Here is a 16233-nt window from a genome sequence, read left to right on the forward strand (position 1 = left end):
TCCAGGTTGTGAATATATTTATATATATATATATTTGGTACTGAGGATCGAACTCAAGTCCTCAAGTGCTTATGCCTCTGAGCTAAATCACCAGCCCAGGCTGTGAATATTTTTCTAGAAGAAGTTTGTGTTCATAGTTGGTTGCCTACTTCCCCAAACCCCTTTAGCATAAGCTGAGTATGAGTCAAAGTGGGCATCTGAGCAGGATTTGGGACAGAATTCAGGGAAACCAAATTTCATGTAAGAGATAAGGAGCAGATTGCTTCTCAGATGCTAACACTTTGTTCAACATCTGATAGGGTTTTATCTGCTACTCTGCCTGCTTGGGAGTTAGAAAGAGGGAAAGAGTTTGGGTGCCAATTGACAGCCCAGCCATCTCCTCCCCTAACAGGCACAATCCCCTAACAGGACAAACCATGCCTAAGGGCAAAGCCAGTAAGGTCTGTCTCCACTCACAGCAGTGGGCTCCACTGTTCCCTGACCTTGCTGATATTTCAGCAAGGAAGCAAGTCCCTGACCTACTCCAGATTCCCTCCCACAGTGTAGACACTACCCCGTCAGCCCCTTCCCAGAAGCAGTGGTTCCAAGTACCTGTCAAAGGTAATTTTGATGGGGTAGCCTGGCTGTGCTTCAATCACCCAGGCACAGCTCAAGGCATCCTTGTAGAAGCCAGGCCAGCCTGGAGAAAGGATGGTGCCACTGGGAGAAGTCAGATGACCACCGCAGGGAGCTAAGGAAGAGAAGGAGAGAAGAGTTTTCCTGGAGACAAATGAATGAACAAACACATAAAAACCATTTCTATAAAATGTGCCAGCCAACAAGGATTGTTTTTGTTTTTATGGAAAATTACATAAAACTGTGAGCTTTGTCTATCGGGGCTTTTATAGCTATGTCTAGTTATATCACTTGGGGGTTTATTGAAGGCCAGAGGGGAGAAATGAAAAGAAATTTTTAAAAGTCTTTTTATCATTCTAGGAGGGCTGAAGTAAGTTAATATTTGGATTACATTGGCTTTTTCTTTGTTCCTCACTCCGTTGTCAGGACTGAGTCAGAGGCATTGGGGATCCCCACTGCTCTGTGTGGAGACAGACTTCACTGGCTTTGCCCTTAGGCATGGTTTGTCCTGTTGGGTGACTGTATCTGCGGAGGAGATGGCTGGGGGGACAATTGGTACCCCAACTCCTTCCCTCTTCCTAATTCCCAAGCAGGCAGAGTAGTAGATCAAACGCTATCAGATGTTGAACAAAGTGTTAGCATCTGATAGCTCATTTTCTCTCAACTACAATAGGCAGTGAGTGATCAGGACTGCTCAGTTTGGGAGCTTCATGTCTTCTGCAACTTGGCATCTCTAGTCTTGAGCACAGCATTTGGCACACAGCTATCCCTTCTCGACCATTGACTGGATGATTACATAACAAAAGAATGGATGGATGCAGCCCATGGCAGGTAACTCCACAAGACACTGGCAGGTCTCAGCGTACCTCCCAGCTGTCTGAGCCTTCCAAAGTCTGTTTCCTTACCCTCTCAGTGTCCTTCTGCTCATTCCTACTATCATTAAGCTTTCCTATCTGCATCTGCATCTTCCCACTCTTTCTGCCTCGTCTTATATCTAGACTCTGGCACTGGAGAAGGTCATCCAAGCTCCTCCAGTGCTGCTTCTTCAGGGCATATTGTGGTCTTCATTATACCTCCCTTTTGAGGTAATGCAAAGCCAAGGGATCCCTTAGCTCAATACAGTGAGCCCAGAAGGGGCACATGTCATGCCCGTGTGGGAACTGAAGGGCCTGTGCAGAATTTGCCATGTTTCTGATGCCTAACTCAGTGACTGTGGAAGCGGATGCCAAGATGAAATCTGATCCAGCTGGGTCTTGAAGTGACTCTGTGGAGCAGATTCTCCAATGAATTGTGTTAAACCTATTGCTCAGTGGTCTGTAATCCTATGTTTAAAGCACAGAGATATAGGGGTTGTCTGTTAATAGGCTTAACCTAGTCCACTCTGATACCTTCCCAAAACTAATGATGAGGATGAGGGTGTCACCTATCATCAAGGCTGCCTCACTGTCACTGCCATTGCCACTAACTTAGTGCTGGTTCCACACTGGCATTAGACAAACACAGACACAGACACAGACACAGACACAGACACAGACACAGACACGCACACGCACACGCACACGCACACGCACACGCACACGCACACACACACACATGCAGGCACTCACAGACACACAGACACACACACATGCAGGTAGGCACTCACACACACACACACACACACACACACACACACACACACACACACACAATCATATTCACTCTTCCCTAAGCAAACTCTCTTGTGAGGTTGGCACTATTATTATTTCCTAAGAAAGCTGGCAATTATGGAGGTTAAGTAATCTGGGGTTTGCAAGTCGTAGAGTCTGGATTCAAACTCACGTGAGTCAGTAGAGAACTGAGGATCATAAACTAAGCAGCTTCTAATCTGAAAGGAAACTCTGCTTCTTCTGGGGTGTCTTATTACAGAGCTGACAGAAGTGAAAACTCCTAAATAGTACTGAGGTAGTTATAGGGAGATATACAGCACTCATCTCATTGCAAAGTTTTGTGGATTTCTCCAAGTAATCAGTTGCATAAGATACAGTCAAATGAACTTCATCTTTCCCTCATTCCCATAATTTCCTTGGAATTATCTAAAATAGTCGTCAAGGATTCTCAATAGAAAATTTAACATAAAGGAGATAATCTAATAATATTAATAGGTATAGTCAACTCATACTGATGACTTACTCTTCCAGGTGCTGTCTGTGTATATCTCATCTCATTTATGAACTATTAGTCCCATTTTACAGAGGAGGAAATCAAGGACAAATAGGTAGAGACACCATAAGAACATTGAAGCTAATGAAGTTAGGGCTGAGATTAACCTCAAGACCTCAAATCCCCCCATTGTGCACAACATACCACACTCATGGCAGACAATAATAAGCTCAATTATATTGAAAGTTTAATACATATCAGGACCAAATGTGGATTATCCTTGTGATAATTGCCTGTTAGCATACATATTATTATCTTCATGTTATAGAAAGGGATTACTATCCCTATTTTTTGTGAATTAAAGGCTTAGAGAAACTAAGTAATTACATAGCACCTACACTGAACATTGAGAGGATAAGTTATACATGTATACTTTGACTTCTGCATAGCCTAATTTTCAAAACTCATCTACCATCTGCTTGAACCTCCTAACATGCCACTCTTCTTCTTTGAAGGGCCTTGGAGGTAAGAAGTGGTGTGCCTGTCACAATATCCCCATTTTTTTCATGTAGGTACCATGACTTGGCATTGAGTTGGGACTCTTTCTTGGATCCAGATCAGCACAGGCTCACTTCTCTGGTTGCTCGACTGTGATCTCATTTAATTTTCAGGAAGCTATATCCTACACAGTCACTATTGCCTGCTGGGTTACTCTCCATTAAGTCAATACATGTTTTTATTTTATTTTATTTTTTTGGCGTTGGGGACTGAGTTCATAACCTCATGCTTGCCAGACAGGTGCTTATGCCACTGAGCTATATCCCTGACCCCCTGTCTTTTTCGTTTTTACCAGTACCAGGGATTGAACTCATGACTGCCTGCTTGCAAGGCAGGCACTTATGCAGCTGAGCTAAATCCCCAGCCCCCAAGTTGATATATTTTTTTAAAAACTTGTTTGAAACCTCTAGAAAGGGAAATTCAAATCCTTCTTGTAGTTATGGTTTAGACTGAGAATGTCTCCCAAAGCCTCATACACTCACAGGCAGGGCTTTTGACAGGTGATGTAGCTGAATTATTGTGAGGAGGTGGGGCCTGATGGGAGGAGGCAAGTCAGGGGTGGCATGACATGAAAAGGTATACCCACCCACCCCCCCCGCCCGGTCTCCTCTTGTCTCTCTGCGTCCTGGCCATGAGAATGTGAGCAGCCCAGGCCCTCCCACTTTGCCAGATTTTTATTTGAGCCTTCTGAATATGAACAGAAAGTTCTGAAACTATAAGCCAAAGGAAACCTCTTCTCTGTCAAGTTGTAGGTGTCAGCTATTTTGTCCAGTGATGAACAAAGTGACTAAGACAGCTTTTGGTCCTTAGGGGGAGTCTTTCCTGTGAATATACCTAATCATGCAGTTTACAAGCTTTTGGAATTGGTTTGTGGGAGGAGTTGAGGAATTTTTGGAGATCTTGGTGAAACAAATCCTAAAATTCTATAAGCAGAGCTTGATGAAATATTTGGTTCAAAGCTCAGAATACCAGGCTGGTGATAAAAGTGCTGGTAAAGACCAGGCTCAGGAGGATGCAGTTGAAAAAAAGGACTCCATTAGCTGTTAGAATCAAGATGTGTGTGTCATGCCCTCACACAAAGGATTTTGCAGGAGACTGAAATTAAAAATGGTGGATTAATTAACCTGGAAGAGGAAAATTTAAGGCAGCCCATTTGTACTGTTGATGGCTTTTTAGCTACATCTACTGTGAGAGGTTAAAACCAAAAAACAGAGCTGAATAATTTGAAAATTTTTTGCTAGTGACCACAAAAGGAAGAGCTCATAAAGCTGGGGCCTAGAAAATTTGGCTTATGTGGCTCTGGGTGAGGAGAACTTGGTTGTTGAAAAGATTAGTTTTAAAAAGAATCCAAGTGCATTACATTAGACCAGTAGAAAATATTCCTTGAGGGGATGTCAGAAATCTTCAAGACGCCACTCATCACAGGCTCAAGGCTGCAAAGCTGTAAAGTTTTCATGTAGGAAGAGAGCTCCTGAGAACCCTGCTCCAGAAAGGACACCAAGGGCATTAATTCCCAGGATTCTGTTCACAGTGATCAGCCATCCAGGCATGCAGGAGCCTTTGCAGCCATGGTAGAAGGAAGACTGGCTACTTGAGCTGGGGGTACATCTTGGCAGCATCCATATGGTGCTGATTTTATGACATGCAGAAGGCAAGAGTTGTGAGGTCAGAGAGGCTTCCACTCAGATTTCAGGAGAAAGCCTGGAAGGCCCGGCAATGTGGTCCTAGGAGGGGAGTGCATGCAGAAGTTGAAAGTGCAGTGGGACCCTAAGAAGTTGGAGATGTTAGAAACATAGAACATCTGCTGAGGGAAGTTAGTGAAGTCATCCCAAGAGAGGGGCCACAAGGGCTATAACTGTCAAAGTCTTAGGGGTGGGGCCACCCAAATCCTTTGGAATTCATATTTTACTAGAACTTGCCCTGGGTGTTGGACACGGAGCTACAGGATTTAATGTTTGTTCTGATGGATTTTGGTCTTTCTTTGGTTCAAATTTCTATCCTCTGTTCCTCCCTTATAAGGTAGGAATAGTTACTCAATGCCATTATATGTTGGCAATATTTAACTTTCTTTGAGATTCATACAGGAGTTCCCAGCTAAGAGTTTGCAGTGAGTTTCAGAGGAGACATTGGACATAGGCTTTTCCGCAAAGCTAAAATTAAGACTTTGGTGATTCTTAGAGAGAGACTAATACATTTTGCATAAAGAGATGTACATAAGTCTTTTCTAGGGCCAGGGTTGGAATGCTACAGTTTACATGGAGAATGTCTGCCAAAGGCCTCATGTGTGCATAGGTGGGGCTTTTGAAGTTGACTGGAACATGTGGGTGATATAGCTGACCTGCTGTTAAGAAGTAGGATCAGGATGCGTCACAAGAATAGTAAGAGACAGATCATTGGGGATGTAACCTGGAAAGGTGCAGCTTATTTCCTGCCTCCTCTCATCACTCTCTGGCTCCTGGCTGCTATGATGCCTTCACATGGTCCTCACACCATGGCATTTTCTGCAGTTTAGCCTGATGAGCATGGACAGAAACTTCTGTATGCCATAATAAGCCTCTCTTTCTTTAAGTTGCAGGCATTAGGCATTTTGCCCCGGTGATAGGGAAAGTGACTGCTCTATTATTTTATTACTTTAGCTAATTAATCTCTTCCTGTACTCATCAGATTGCCATGTGACCTCTTTATTCATTTAGTCTTTTGCTGTTTCTATTTTTTATCTCAGATTGCAGAGTGGTAGTTGCCAGGCAAGGATCTCGTGGGGGAAGCTTCCTATGTGCAACATCTCTTTAATATTTGAAAAGATGTTCCAGTTCACTTTAATAAGAAAAATATATTTTAAAACATCAATGATATATTATTTCTCATCCTCCAGCATGGCAAGATTAAAAGTTTGATGGCATATGAGATGCAAGAAAGCAGGAATTTTGCTATCTTGCTGGTGGAAATATAAAATGGCACAACTCTTATGGAGAGAAATTTGGTAATAACAGCAAAATTCATATGCATTTATGCTCTAACATAAGAATTACATGTCTAGACTTGTTCAATGTATCCCAAAATTATACTGGAAAAAATGTGAAAAAAAACCCCATATATTTGTACAAGGCTGTATGAGACAGCACTATTTGTAATGGCAAAAACAAAAGAATGGAAACAGTCATTCAACAACAAGGACATGAATGAATAAACTAAGGTAAATAGTAAAATGGACTTTTTATGTAGCTATAAAACAAAAACAAAGAACATGCTAAATAATGCCATGGAGTGAGTGTCAGAATACTTAAGTGAACACAAGCAAGGTACAGAGAGGGGATGAAGTATGATTCCACTTAACTAAGAAAGAAGCTCTATTAAAAGTTAAATTAATAGTGCTGTGTTAATATTCACTCAGATTAACCATCAAGGAAAAAGTAAACCAAAGATTACAGGTAAACCAAAAAAAATTCTTCCCTATGGAAAGAGGGAAGAAATGAGTTAGAAAGGGTAGATTTGAAAGTTACACTTTCCCAGAATACACCTTGCTTTATAGATTTAACTTTGCAGCTATGTAAATATTTTACATAATTAAAAAGAAAGATAAAATCCAATAAAATTTCTACAAATAAACACAATATTGTATAAATTGCTAGCAGAATCACATATGCAGAAACTAGTTACAGAGATTTTCAAGCACAGTAAATTTATAACCTATCCCTAGTAGAATATAAGGACAGAAACAACTGAAAATCATAATGATGATCAATAGGACTATTCTCATAATCATGTTGTTGGAAGTAGTTCTATTCTGAGGTTCCTTGGTATGTATTATGATATAGGAAGTTATACTGGTGCTGTTGGGAGCTTAGATATTTAGCAAGAGTAAAACGAGATGCAGATATGATAACAAGAAAGTTAAAGCCAAAAAATGTTCTTGCCTTTGAAATGAATCCATGATGCATTTTTTTATTTTAAAGAGAATAAAAGAAAACAATGCAAAACAAAACAGAATAAAGCAGATTAGAGTAAAACAACGCAAATAACATAGGATTTCAGAACAAGGCAGAAGGAAATCAAGTGGCTACCATGATGTCTCTTATTTTCGTTGAAATAGCTGTCCATAGCTGCACACACATTAAGTTAATACAAATTAAAACAGTATAAAAGCAATCAAAGAATGAGAGCCTCATGGTCCTTCAAAGCCAGATACTAGGAAATCGATCATGGCTACCATATTGTCTCTTGTTTGTTTCAAAATAGCTGTCCACATCTTCATACATATTGAAATCAAATAGTTGAAAACAGAAAAACCAATCAAAACCAAGAATAAAAGCATGGACTTCAAAGCAAAATGATAGGAAATCATCAATGGCTACCATGATGTCTCATTTTTTTCAATGTAGCTGTTCATACCATCACACATAATAAAATCAATTTTTGTAAACTCTTTAGGTGAAGTTCTAGGCATATATAATCTTACACAGGTACATCTAACCTTTCTTTCTGTATTAGAGAGAAAAAAGTATAAGAAAAACAAGAGTCAAATAAATAACTATAAGAAAGAGCCCAAATTAATAACAATATAGGCTTTCAAAACAAGGTGGTAGGAACATAAAAAATTTTGTTGTTTTGCATAGTTATCTTCAAAAGTCTTACTCAAATGATCAGATATGGCCATGCAAAATCGATCTAATCCTATGGATGTTAACTGTTTTGTTCCAAGAACTAATAGAATTAGTAGTACAATCATCCTAGTAATCTCAAGTGCATATATAAAAATTTATATCTTTTTCCTTTTCTCCTTTTCCCTGAGTTATTTTTTTCGCTTTGAGTAGTTTCTTATCCTTTCACAATATTTATTGAAGATTTTATACCTTATTTACGCTAAGTTTCTTATACTATGGAGACAATATGGTATTTATACATGTGAGTTTGATTTACTTCACTTATGAGTATGGTCTCAAGTTGCATCCATTTACGTATAAAAGCCTCAGTGTGATCTTTCTTTATAGCTGAGTAGTATTGCATTGTTTAAAAATACCACATCTTTTTTTATCCATTCCTCAGTTAATGGGCATTTGGGTTGTTTCCAAGATTCAGCTATTACAAATTGTGCTGCTATAAACATGGGCACACATACATCACTGTGGTATGATGTTTTCAGTTCTTCTGGGAATATTCGGAGAAGTGGAACAGCTGAGTCAAACAGGACTTACAATCACAGCTTTTTGTGGAACCTGTGCATTGATTTCCATAGTGGTTGCTCCAGTCTACACTCCCACCAACAGTGCAGAAGAATTCCTTTTCCCCATAGCCTCTCCAGCATTTGTTATTGGTGGTTTTCTTGATCCTGGCAATTCTTTCTGGAGTGGGAAGGAATCTCAGTGTGGTTGTAATTTGCATTTCTCTAATGACCAATGATGCTGAACATTTTAAAATGTATTTATTTGCCATTTGTATTTCTTCATCTGAGAACTGTGTATTCATTCCAGATGCCCATTTTTGGATTGGCTCTTTGAACTTTGGGGGTCTGATTTTTAAAATATTTTATATGTTCTAGATAGAAGTCCTTTGTCTGAGGGACAGTTGAGTAAGATTTTTTTTTTCCCAATTTGTGGTTTTACTTTTCACTCTGTTGGAGATTCCTTTTGACATGGAGAAACTTTTTAATAAGATGAGATCCCAGTTGTTGATCCTGGGAAGTATTTCCCATGCAGTTTAATTTTTATTCATGAATACTCTGCCAACCCCTATGTCTTCAGGATTTCTACCTACTTTATCTTCCAGTATATTTAGTGTTTCTGTTTTAATATTTAGATCTTTGATCCTTTTTTATTTTAGTTTAGTGCATGGTGATAGGCATGAGTCTAATTTTAATTTTTGGCATATGGAAAGCCAGTTTTTCCAGCACCACTTATTAAAGAGGGTATCCTTTTTCCAGTGAGAATGTTGGGTCCCTTTGTCATAGATAAGGTGGCTGAGTGTGTTTGTAGTTGTGGTTATATCTTCTAATCTATTCCACTGATCTTCAGGCCTGTTTTTATCCTAGTATCATGCTGATTTTTATCACAGTAACTTCGTAGAATAACTTTGAGTCCGTGATTGTGATATTTCCGGCCTTGCCTTTGTTGCCCAGAATTGCTATTCTAGTTCTCTTCTGATTCTAGATGAACTTTAGGAATGATTTCTCTAGATCTGTGAGGTATGTTAATGGTATTTTTATTGGAATTGCACTAAATCTGTGTAGCACTTTTGGGACAATGGCCATTTTCACAATTCTTCCTATCCATGAACAAGGAATGTCTTTCCATTTTCTGAAATCCTGTCCTATTTCTTTTTTCAGAGTACTGCAATTTCCACTGACTAGATCTTTTACTTCCTTTGTTAGATTGGTTCCTAAGTATCCATTTTTTTGGATGTTATTGTGAAGGGTGTGGTTTCTTTTATTTCTCTCTCAGTGAGTTTGTTTGTGTACAGGAATGCTTATTGATTTTTGAGTATTGATTTTGTATCCAGCTGAATTTGGTTATTACATCTAGAAGTCTTTCAATGGAATTTTTGAGGTCTTCTATGTAGAGTATCATGTCATCTTCCAACAATGGTAGTTTAACTTCTACCTTTCTTATCCTTTTTTTTTTTTTAAAAAAAAAACCAATTTCTCTCAATTGTCTAATTGTTATGACTAATATTTCCAGCATTAATTGAACAGGTGTGGTGGTAGTGGACAGCCTTGTCTTGTTCCAGATTTTAAGGTGAACTGTTTCAGTTTTTGACTGTTTAATATGATGCAGGCTGTTGGTTTGTCATAGATGGCTTTTATCAAGCAGAGGTAAAGACTCTCAATTCCAATTTTTCTGTAGGGTTCTTATCATGAATGACTGTTGGACTTTACCAAAAGCTTTTTCTGCATCTACTGATATGATGTATTATGCTTATTGATTTGCATATGTTGAACCATGCCTGCATTCATGGGATGAATCCCACTTGGTCACAGTGTATATAATTTTCTTGATGACTTGCTGCATTCTGTTTGCCAGCATTTTATTGAGGATTTTTGCATCTATGTTTATTAGGGAGATTGGCCTCATAGTTCTCTTTTTTGGTTGGGTCTGTCTCTGGTTTTGGTATTAGTGTAATACTTTCTTCCAGAAATGAGTTAGGGAGAATTGCTTGCCTTTCAATTTCACTAAAGAGTTTGAGGAGTGTTGGTATTAAGTCTTCCTTGAATTTCTTGTAGAATTCAGTTGTGAATCCATCAGGACTTGGGCTTTTCTTTGTTGGTAAAATTCTAATTACATTTTCAATTTTATTAACTGAAATTGCTTTATTCAGCAGTTTTACATCTTCTTGATTCACCTTTGGTAATTCATATGCTTCTAGAAATCTGTCCATTTCTTTTACGTTATCAAATCTAGGGAGTAAAGGTTTTCAAAGTAGGTTTTGATGATCTTCTATATTTCCAGAGTCTGTAGTGATTTAACACTTTTCATTCCTTATTGTATGAATTTGAGGTTTTTTTTTCCTTTTATAAATAAGGTTGTCAAGGGGCTTATCAACTTTATTTTTTCTTTAAAAGAACCAACTCTATGATTCATTAATTCTTTGTATTGTTTATTAGTCTTTATTGTGTTGATTTCCACTCTGACCTTTAGAATTTCCTCCCTTCTTTTACCTGTAGGTTTGAGTTGTTCTTTTTCTAGATGTTTGAAGTGTAGCATCAAGTTGTTTATTTGTGCTCATTCTGTTTTCCTGATGTGGGAGTCACCATAATAAATTTGCCTCTGAGGACTGCTTTTATTGTATCCTATAGGTTTTGGTAAGTTGTATTTGTGTTTTTGTTTACTTGTAGATATTATTTAATTTCTTCTGTGACTCATTGATTCTTCAGGAGTGTATTATTTTATTTCTCTGTGTTCATGGACTTCTTGCAGTTTCTTTTTTCATTAATTTCCAGTTTTATAGAACTGGAAATTGATTATTATCAGATAATATGCATGGGATAATTTTGATTCTTTTGCATTTACTTAAGAATATTTTGTGGGCTATTATATGGTCTCTTTTAAAGAATGTCCCATTAGAAGCTGAGAAGAATGTATATTCTGTTGTTGGCTGGAACACTATGTACATGTCTATTAGGGCCTTTTCTTCACATGTTTGAATCAGTTACTTTATTTCTTTGCTGATTTTCTGCCTTGTTGATGTTTCTTTGTGTCAATGGGGTGCTAAGGTCTCCTGTTATAATTGTGTTATTGCTTATTTGATTTTTCATTTCATTTGTTCTACATAGCTATATAGCTGGGTGCTCCCATATTCAGTGCATATACATTTAAGATTGTTATCTCTTCCTCTTGAAGTGTTTCCCAAACCAATATATAGTGATCTTCTTTATCTGTTTAGATTATTTTTGAAAAATTCACATTGTTTACAAGCAGAATAACTACCCCTGATTTTTTTGTTCTTGTTGCATGAATTATTGTTCTCCATCCTTTGACTTTCAGTTTATGAATTTCTTTTTGGATTAAATAGGTTTCTTGTACACAGCATTTGGTTGGATGTTTCTTCTTGATCCATTCTGCCAGTCTGTTTATTTTAATTGGTGAGATGAAGCCATTTACATAATGGTTATAAGTGATAGATATTGGGCTATTTTTGTCATGTTGGCTTTCTGCTGTTCTTTACCTTTGCCCTATGTTTAATTGTTTGCACTGTTGGTGGTTTCTTTCTGGTGGTGTTCTTGAAGTCATAGTTATTTTTATGTCTATCTAGGCTATGTTTTAGTGTTCCTTGCAGGGTTGGTTTGATGGTCATGAAGTTCTTCAGTTGTTGTTTATTGTGGAAGTATCTTATTTGTTCATTGATCTTGAAGGATAGTTTTGCAGAGTACATCAATCTGGGTTGGAAGTCATTTTTCTTTAGGATTTGAAACACTTCATGCTCTTCTTAATTTCATTGTTTATGTTGAGAAATCTGCTGTGATTTTGATGGGATTTCCTTTATTACTTCATTCTTCTCAGTTTCTAATGGGACAGTCTCTATGTCCCATTATATAGTCCCATATATACTAGCCCATAGAACATTCTTAAATACATTTGTTTCTTGTCTCTATCAACTTTTAATATTCTGTTCTTATGTTGAATTTCTAGGATGTTGATTACTATACATCTGGGTGTAGATTTATTTTGATTATGGCTGATTGGAGTTTGATATGCATCACTTATCTGTATGTCAGTTTCCTATGTTTGGAAAATTTTCAGCTATTACTTTTGTAAATAGTCTTTTGTAAATAGATATCATTTGTGTTGTCACCTTCTTTTTCATTTACACCTATTAATTTTATATTATTTTTCTTTGAATCATCTTGCAACTGTTGAATTACTTCCTGATTCCTTGCTATTTTTAAAAGATCTTTCATTTCCTATTCAGTAGCTACAATCTTGTCTTTGACGTCTAAAAGTCTATCTTCGCATTCAATGCAGTGGTTTTGCCACCTTTCAATGGAATTTTTGATTTCTTGGATATCTCATCGAATGTTTCATGCCTTCTAGTTTTTTTTACATTGTTTATTCAAAGTTTCAATCATTTTGCCATGTTCCTCAATTTTTTTAAACTATGTCTTCTTTAGATGTGTTCAGCATTTCTTTCATTGCGTTGATCATTTCTTATTTTACCTGGGAGATTATTTTTGATCTGAGTTCCTTTATAGCTTCATGGAGTTGTTTCTTTACTTCAGTTGCTATCATTTCAGAAGTTTCAGATGTATGGCTTACATTTTCTTCTATGTCCATGTCTCCTAGGCTTGTTTGTGATGGGCTGGAGGTTTGTGATTGCATTTTGCTCTTTCATTTTGTCATTTTCCTATATTCCCTGGGGCAGTTGAATGCAAAGTGTCGGTTGTTTCTTGGATTGAGGATGGCTGCCCGTACTGCAGGTGGATGTAAGGCAGTCCTCACCAGGTGCCTAGTGGCACTCAATGGCTTCCCAGATGAGGGGTGCACTGGATGGACCTTCAGCACACCCCGCATGGCTCACCAAATCTCCTCCCTCAGCTGCTTGAGGGCAGGGCTCTACCAAGTTCTGAGTGGTGTATGAAGGTTGAATGGTATGTGGAGAACACTTCAGCTCATGCCACCTGGCACACCTATCTCCCTGGCTTCTTGCGGTCTCTGGGTGGCACCCTACAAGGTTCTGAGCAACATACTAAGACTGAATGGCTAGGTGGAGTTTGCCTTGGAGACCTTCGCTCACAACACTTAACACACGGAAGCTCCCGGTTACTTGGGGGTCACTGGGCAAGGCCCAACCAGGACCTGAGTGACAATGTAAAGATCCTGGACTGTTCGGGGATGCTAGAAGGGGCCCTACCAGGTTCTTGGCAAAGTCTCACCGCTCCACAGCTAGATAGAGTTCATTGTGGCGGCCTTCAGCTCACACATGGTGGCTCCTCGTTAGAAGATGTATTTAAAAACAAAAAACATTTCCTGTGTTTATTAAAGAGGCTCAGAAACAAGAAATAACTCAATAGTAATAAGCAACCTGTAATGACTGATTAATCCTGTCAATTTGAGAAGTTTAGAACCTTGGTAAATTGGCTCGGCAATTCTACACTCTAGAGTGTAGAGGACCTGCGCTAGGGCAGTTCATCACCTGGACAGTAAGTATAAAAGAGAAATGAGGAAGGGCAGATTTGCTTCTGTTCTTTGAAGAGCTCCCATCTTCACCGTCTGTTTGGAATCATCTCCTGCCTTCTGGAGCAGACTCTTCAGCTTCCATCTCAGATCTTTCAGCCTTGCAGGGTCAACTTTTCAGCCATCTGACACAGATCCATTAGTTTTTTGGTACAGATTTGCATGGCACACTGCAGTGAACTCCACACTTCAGACTGAAATCTTCAGTTTCCAGTGTGAAGATACCCTCTGTCACTTCTTCATCCAACTTTGTGGCTGACCATCGTAAGCCAATTCTGTAATTTCTTTATACATTTGTATATCTTGTGTCATATCTGTTTAAAAACTGACTATACATACCCTTAGTGTCCACACTCTATCAATTTCCACTAAATGGAGTGAGGGCTTCTTGGAGAAACTACTGACACTAGGTCAGAGCAGAAAATGTACAAGTTGAGTTTGGGCCATCTTCTAGCTTCTATTAGCTAATGGGACAATCTGAACATCAGTTAGAATAATAACTACAATGACTTTAAATACATAAACAAAGGAAAACAATTAAGTCTTTCTCAAATCTTTCCTTTATGTACTATACCTCAGAGTAGACAGCTGACAAGGACAACTTTTCCTAAGTGTTCCAATTTATAAAAGTAGAAATGATAAAATGCTACCATTGTGCAATCTCTAAACTACAATCAATGGCTCCTAATGTCTCCCAAAGACAAGCGATCAGTCATTATATGTCTCTAATGGAGTCACAAAGCTCTTCCTATAAGATGAACCAGCCAAAAACTGAATCTTGAAACTGAGTTTTGAAATCTTATTTCCAATTATAGAAAATAAAACAGAGAGGATCATGTTAAACAAGCTCTCAGAGAAGCAATCAGGAAAATTCAGAATACAGACGAATTCTCAGAATGAATGTTCCTTCAATTAAAAAAAGGAAGAAAGAAAAAAGAAAAAGAAAGAAAACACAAAGGGCAGAGGTAGAGCCCTATGGATTAAAAAAGATGAACCATATCAGTCAATTGTAATGTGTGAAACTAACCAGGGTTCCAATTTGCAAGAGTAAACTGTATTAGCCAACTGTGACAATTTGGTTGCATTTTTAAAAAAAATTAAGATAACAGTATTGTGGTTATATTTTAAAGGGTCCTTTTTATTGGTTAGAGGTACATTCTAAAATGTTATAGGTGCAATATTATGCCTGAAATTTATCCTAGAGTGAGCAAGGTGGTGATGATAAGGAAGGAGGATTGAGGGGGAGGAGAAAGGTGAACGGTTGGTGGGGAACAGGTTAGGGCACTAATGAGGTAACATGGGCCATGGCTTTATTTACTGGGGAAACAGAGTGAGGGTTGGTTAGATTATTCTCTTTGTTTTAGGCTAAGTTTGAAGTTTTCCATTTAAAAAAATATTAGGGAAAAAAAAGCATGCATGCTTGTACCTAGTAGGGAGAGAAAAGACAAAAGACCCTGTGCTTAAACCAGTCCCCGGCATATAGTATTTCCTCAATAAATATTTGTTGAAAAGAGGAATTACTGGTTAAAAATAGAGAGACTCTCATAGTTTATATCTAAATGTTCCCCCAAAGCCTCAAGTGCAGGTGGGCGGGGCTTTGAGGAGGTGACAGGATCACGGGTATATGATACTGGAATAGTCCTTGAGTAGGTTTAAAATTGGATGTGACGTGGGAAGAGGTGGGATACTGAGGGATGGGGGGGAAGGAGATATAGGTGTATTTTTCCCTCTTCCTCCCTTCCTCCCTTGATTATGTTCTGCTTCCTTTCAGCATGCCATGAGCTGATTCTCCTCTTGCATGTCCCTGTATCATGCTGTCCTTCCTCAAAACCAGCCAACTATAGACTGGAACCTCTACAATTTGTGAGCCAATTTGTAAACCTCTCTTCATTTAAATGGTGTATGTTAGGTATTTTGTCCCAGCAGTGAAAAAGTAACAAAGAAATACTGAATGTTATGGATTGAAATGCATCTTCCTAAAATCCATAGGTTGAAGCTCTAACGCCGAATGTGACTATATTGGACACAAACTTGAAGGACATAAACAGGTAGATGAGGACTTATGTATGGAGCCCTAATAAAGTAGGACTGGGGTCTTTATTAGAAGAGGTAGAGATGCTAGCATGCATGTGCTCAGACTAAAGGCTATGAAAAAACTTAGAGAGGAGACAGCTATCATCTGCATGCCAAGGAGAGAGGCCTTAGGAGAAGCCAACCTTGTCAGCCTTTTCACCTTGGTCTGCCAGCCTTCAGAACT

At 38.5% G+C, this 16233-nt stretch overlaps 1 protein-coding gene across 9 annotated transcripts in view; it reads right to left on the minus strand.

Moving 5' to 3' along the window:
- Nucleotides 1–16233, minus strand: part of Csmd2 (CUB and Sushi multiple domains 2) — a 566560-nt gene that overhangs the window by 187752 nt on the left and 362575 nt on the right. For all 9 annotated transcript variants that reach the window (XM_063236033.1, XM_063236032.1, XM_063236031.1 and 6 more), the window contains one exon: nt 592–730. In XM_063236033.1, the coding sequence (XP_063092103.1) occupies nt 592–730 (139 nt within the window). The remainder of the gene's footprint in view (nt 1–591; nt 731–16233) is intronic.

The sequence above is a fragment of the Cavia porcellus genome, unplaced genomic scaffold, assembly GCF_034190915.1.
Source record: "Cavia porcellus strain 051 isolate PalLab524CR breed Dunkin Hartley unplaced genomic scaffold, mCavPor4.1 scaffold_25, whole genome shotgun sequence".
Lineage (NCBI taxonomy): Eukaryota > Metazoa > Chordata > Mammalia > Rodentia > Caviidae > Cavia > Cavia porcellus.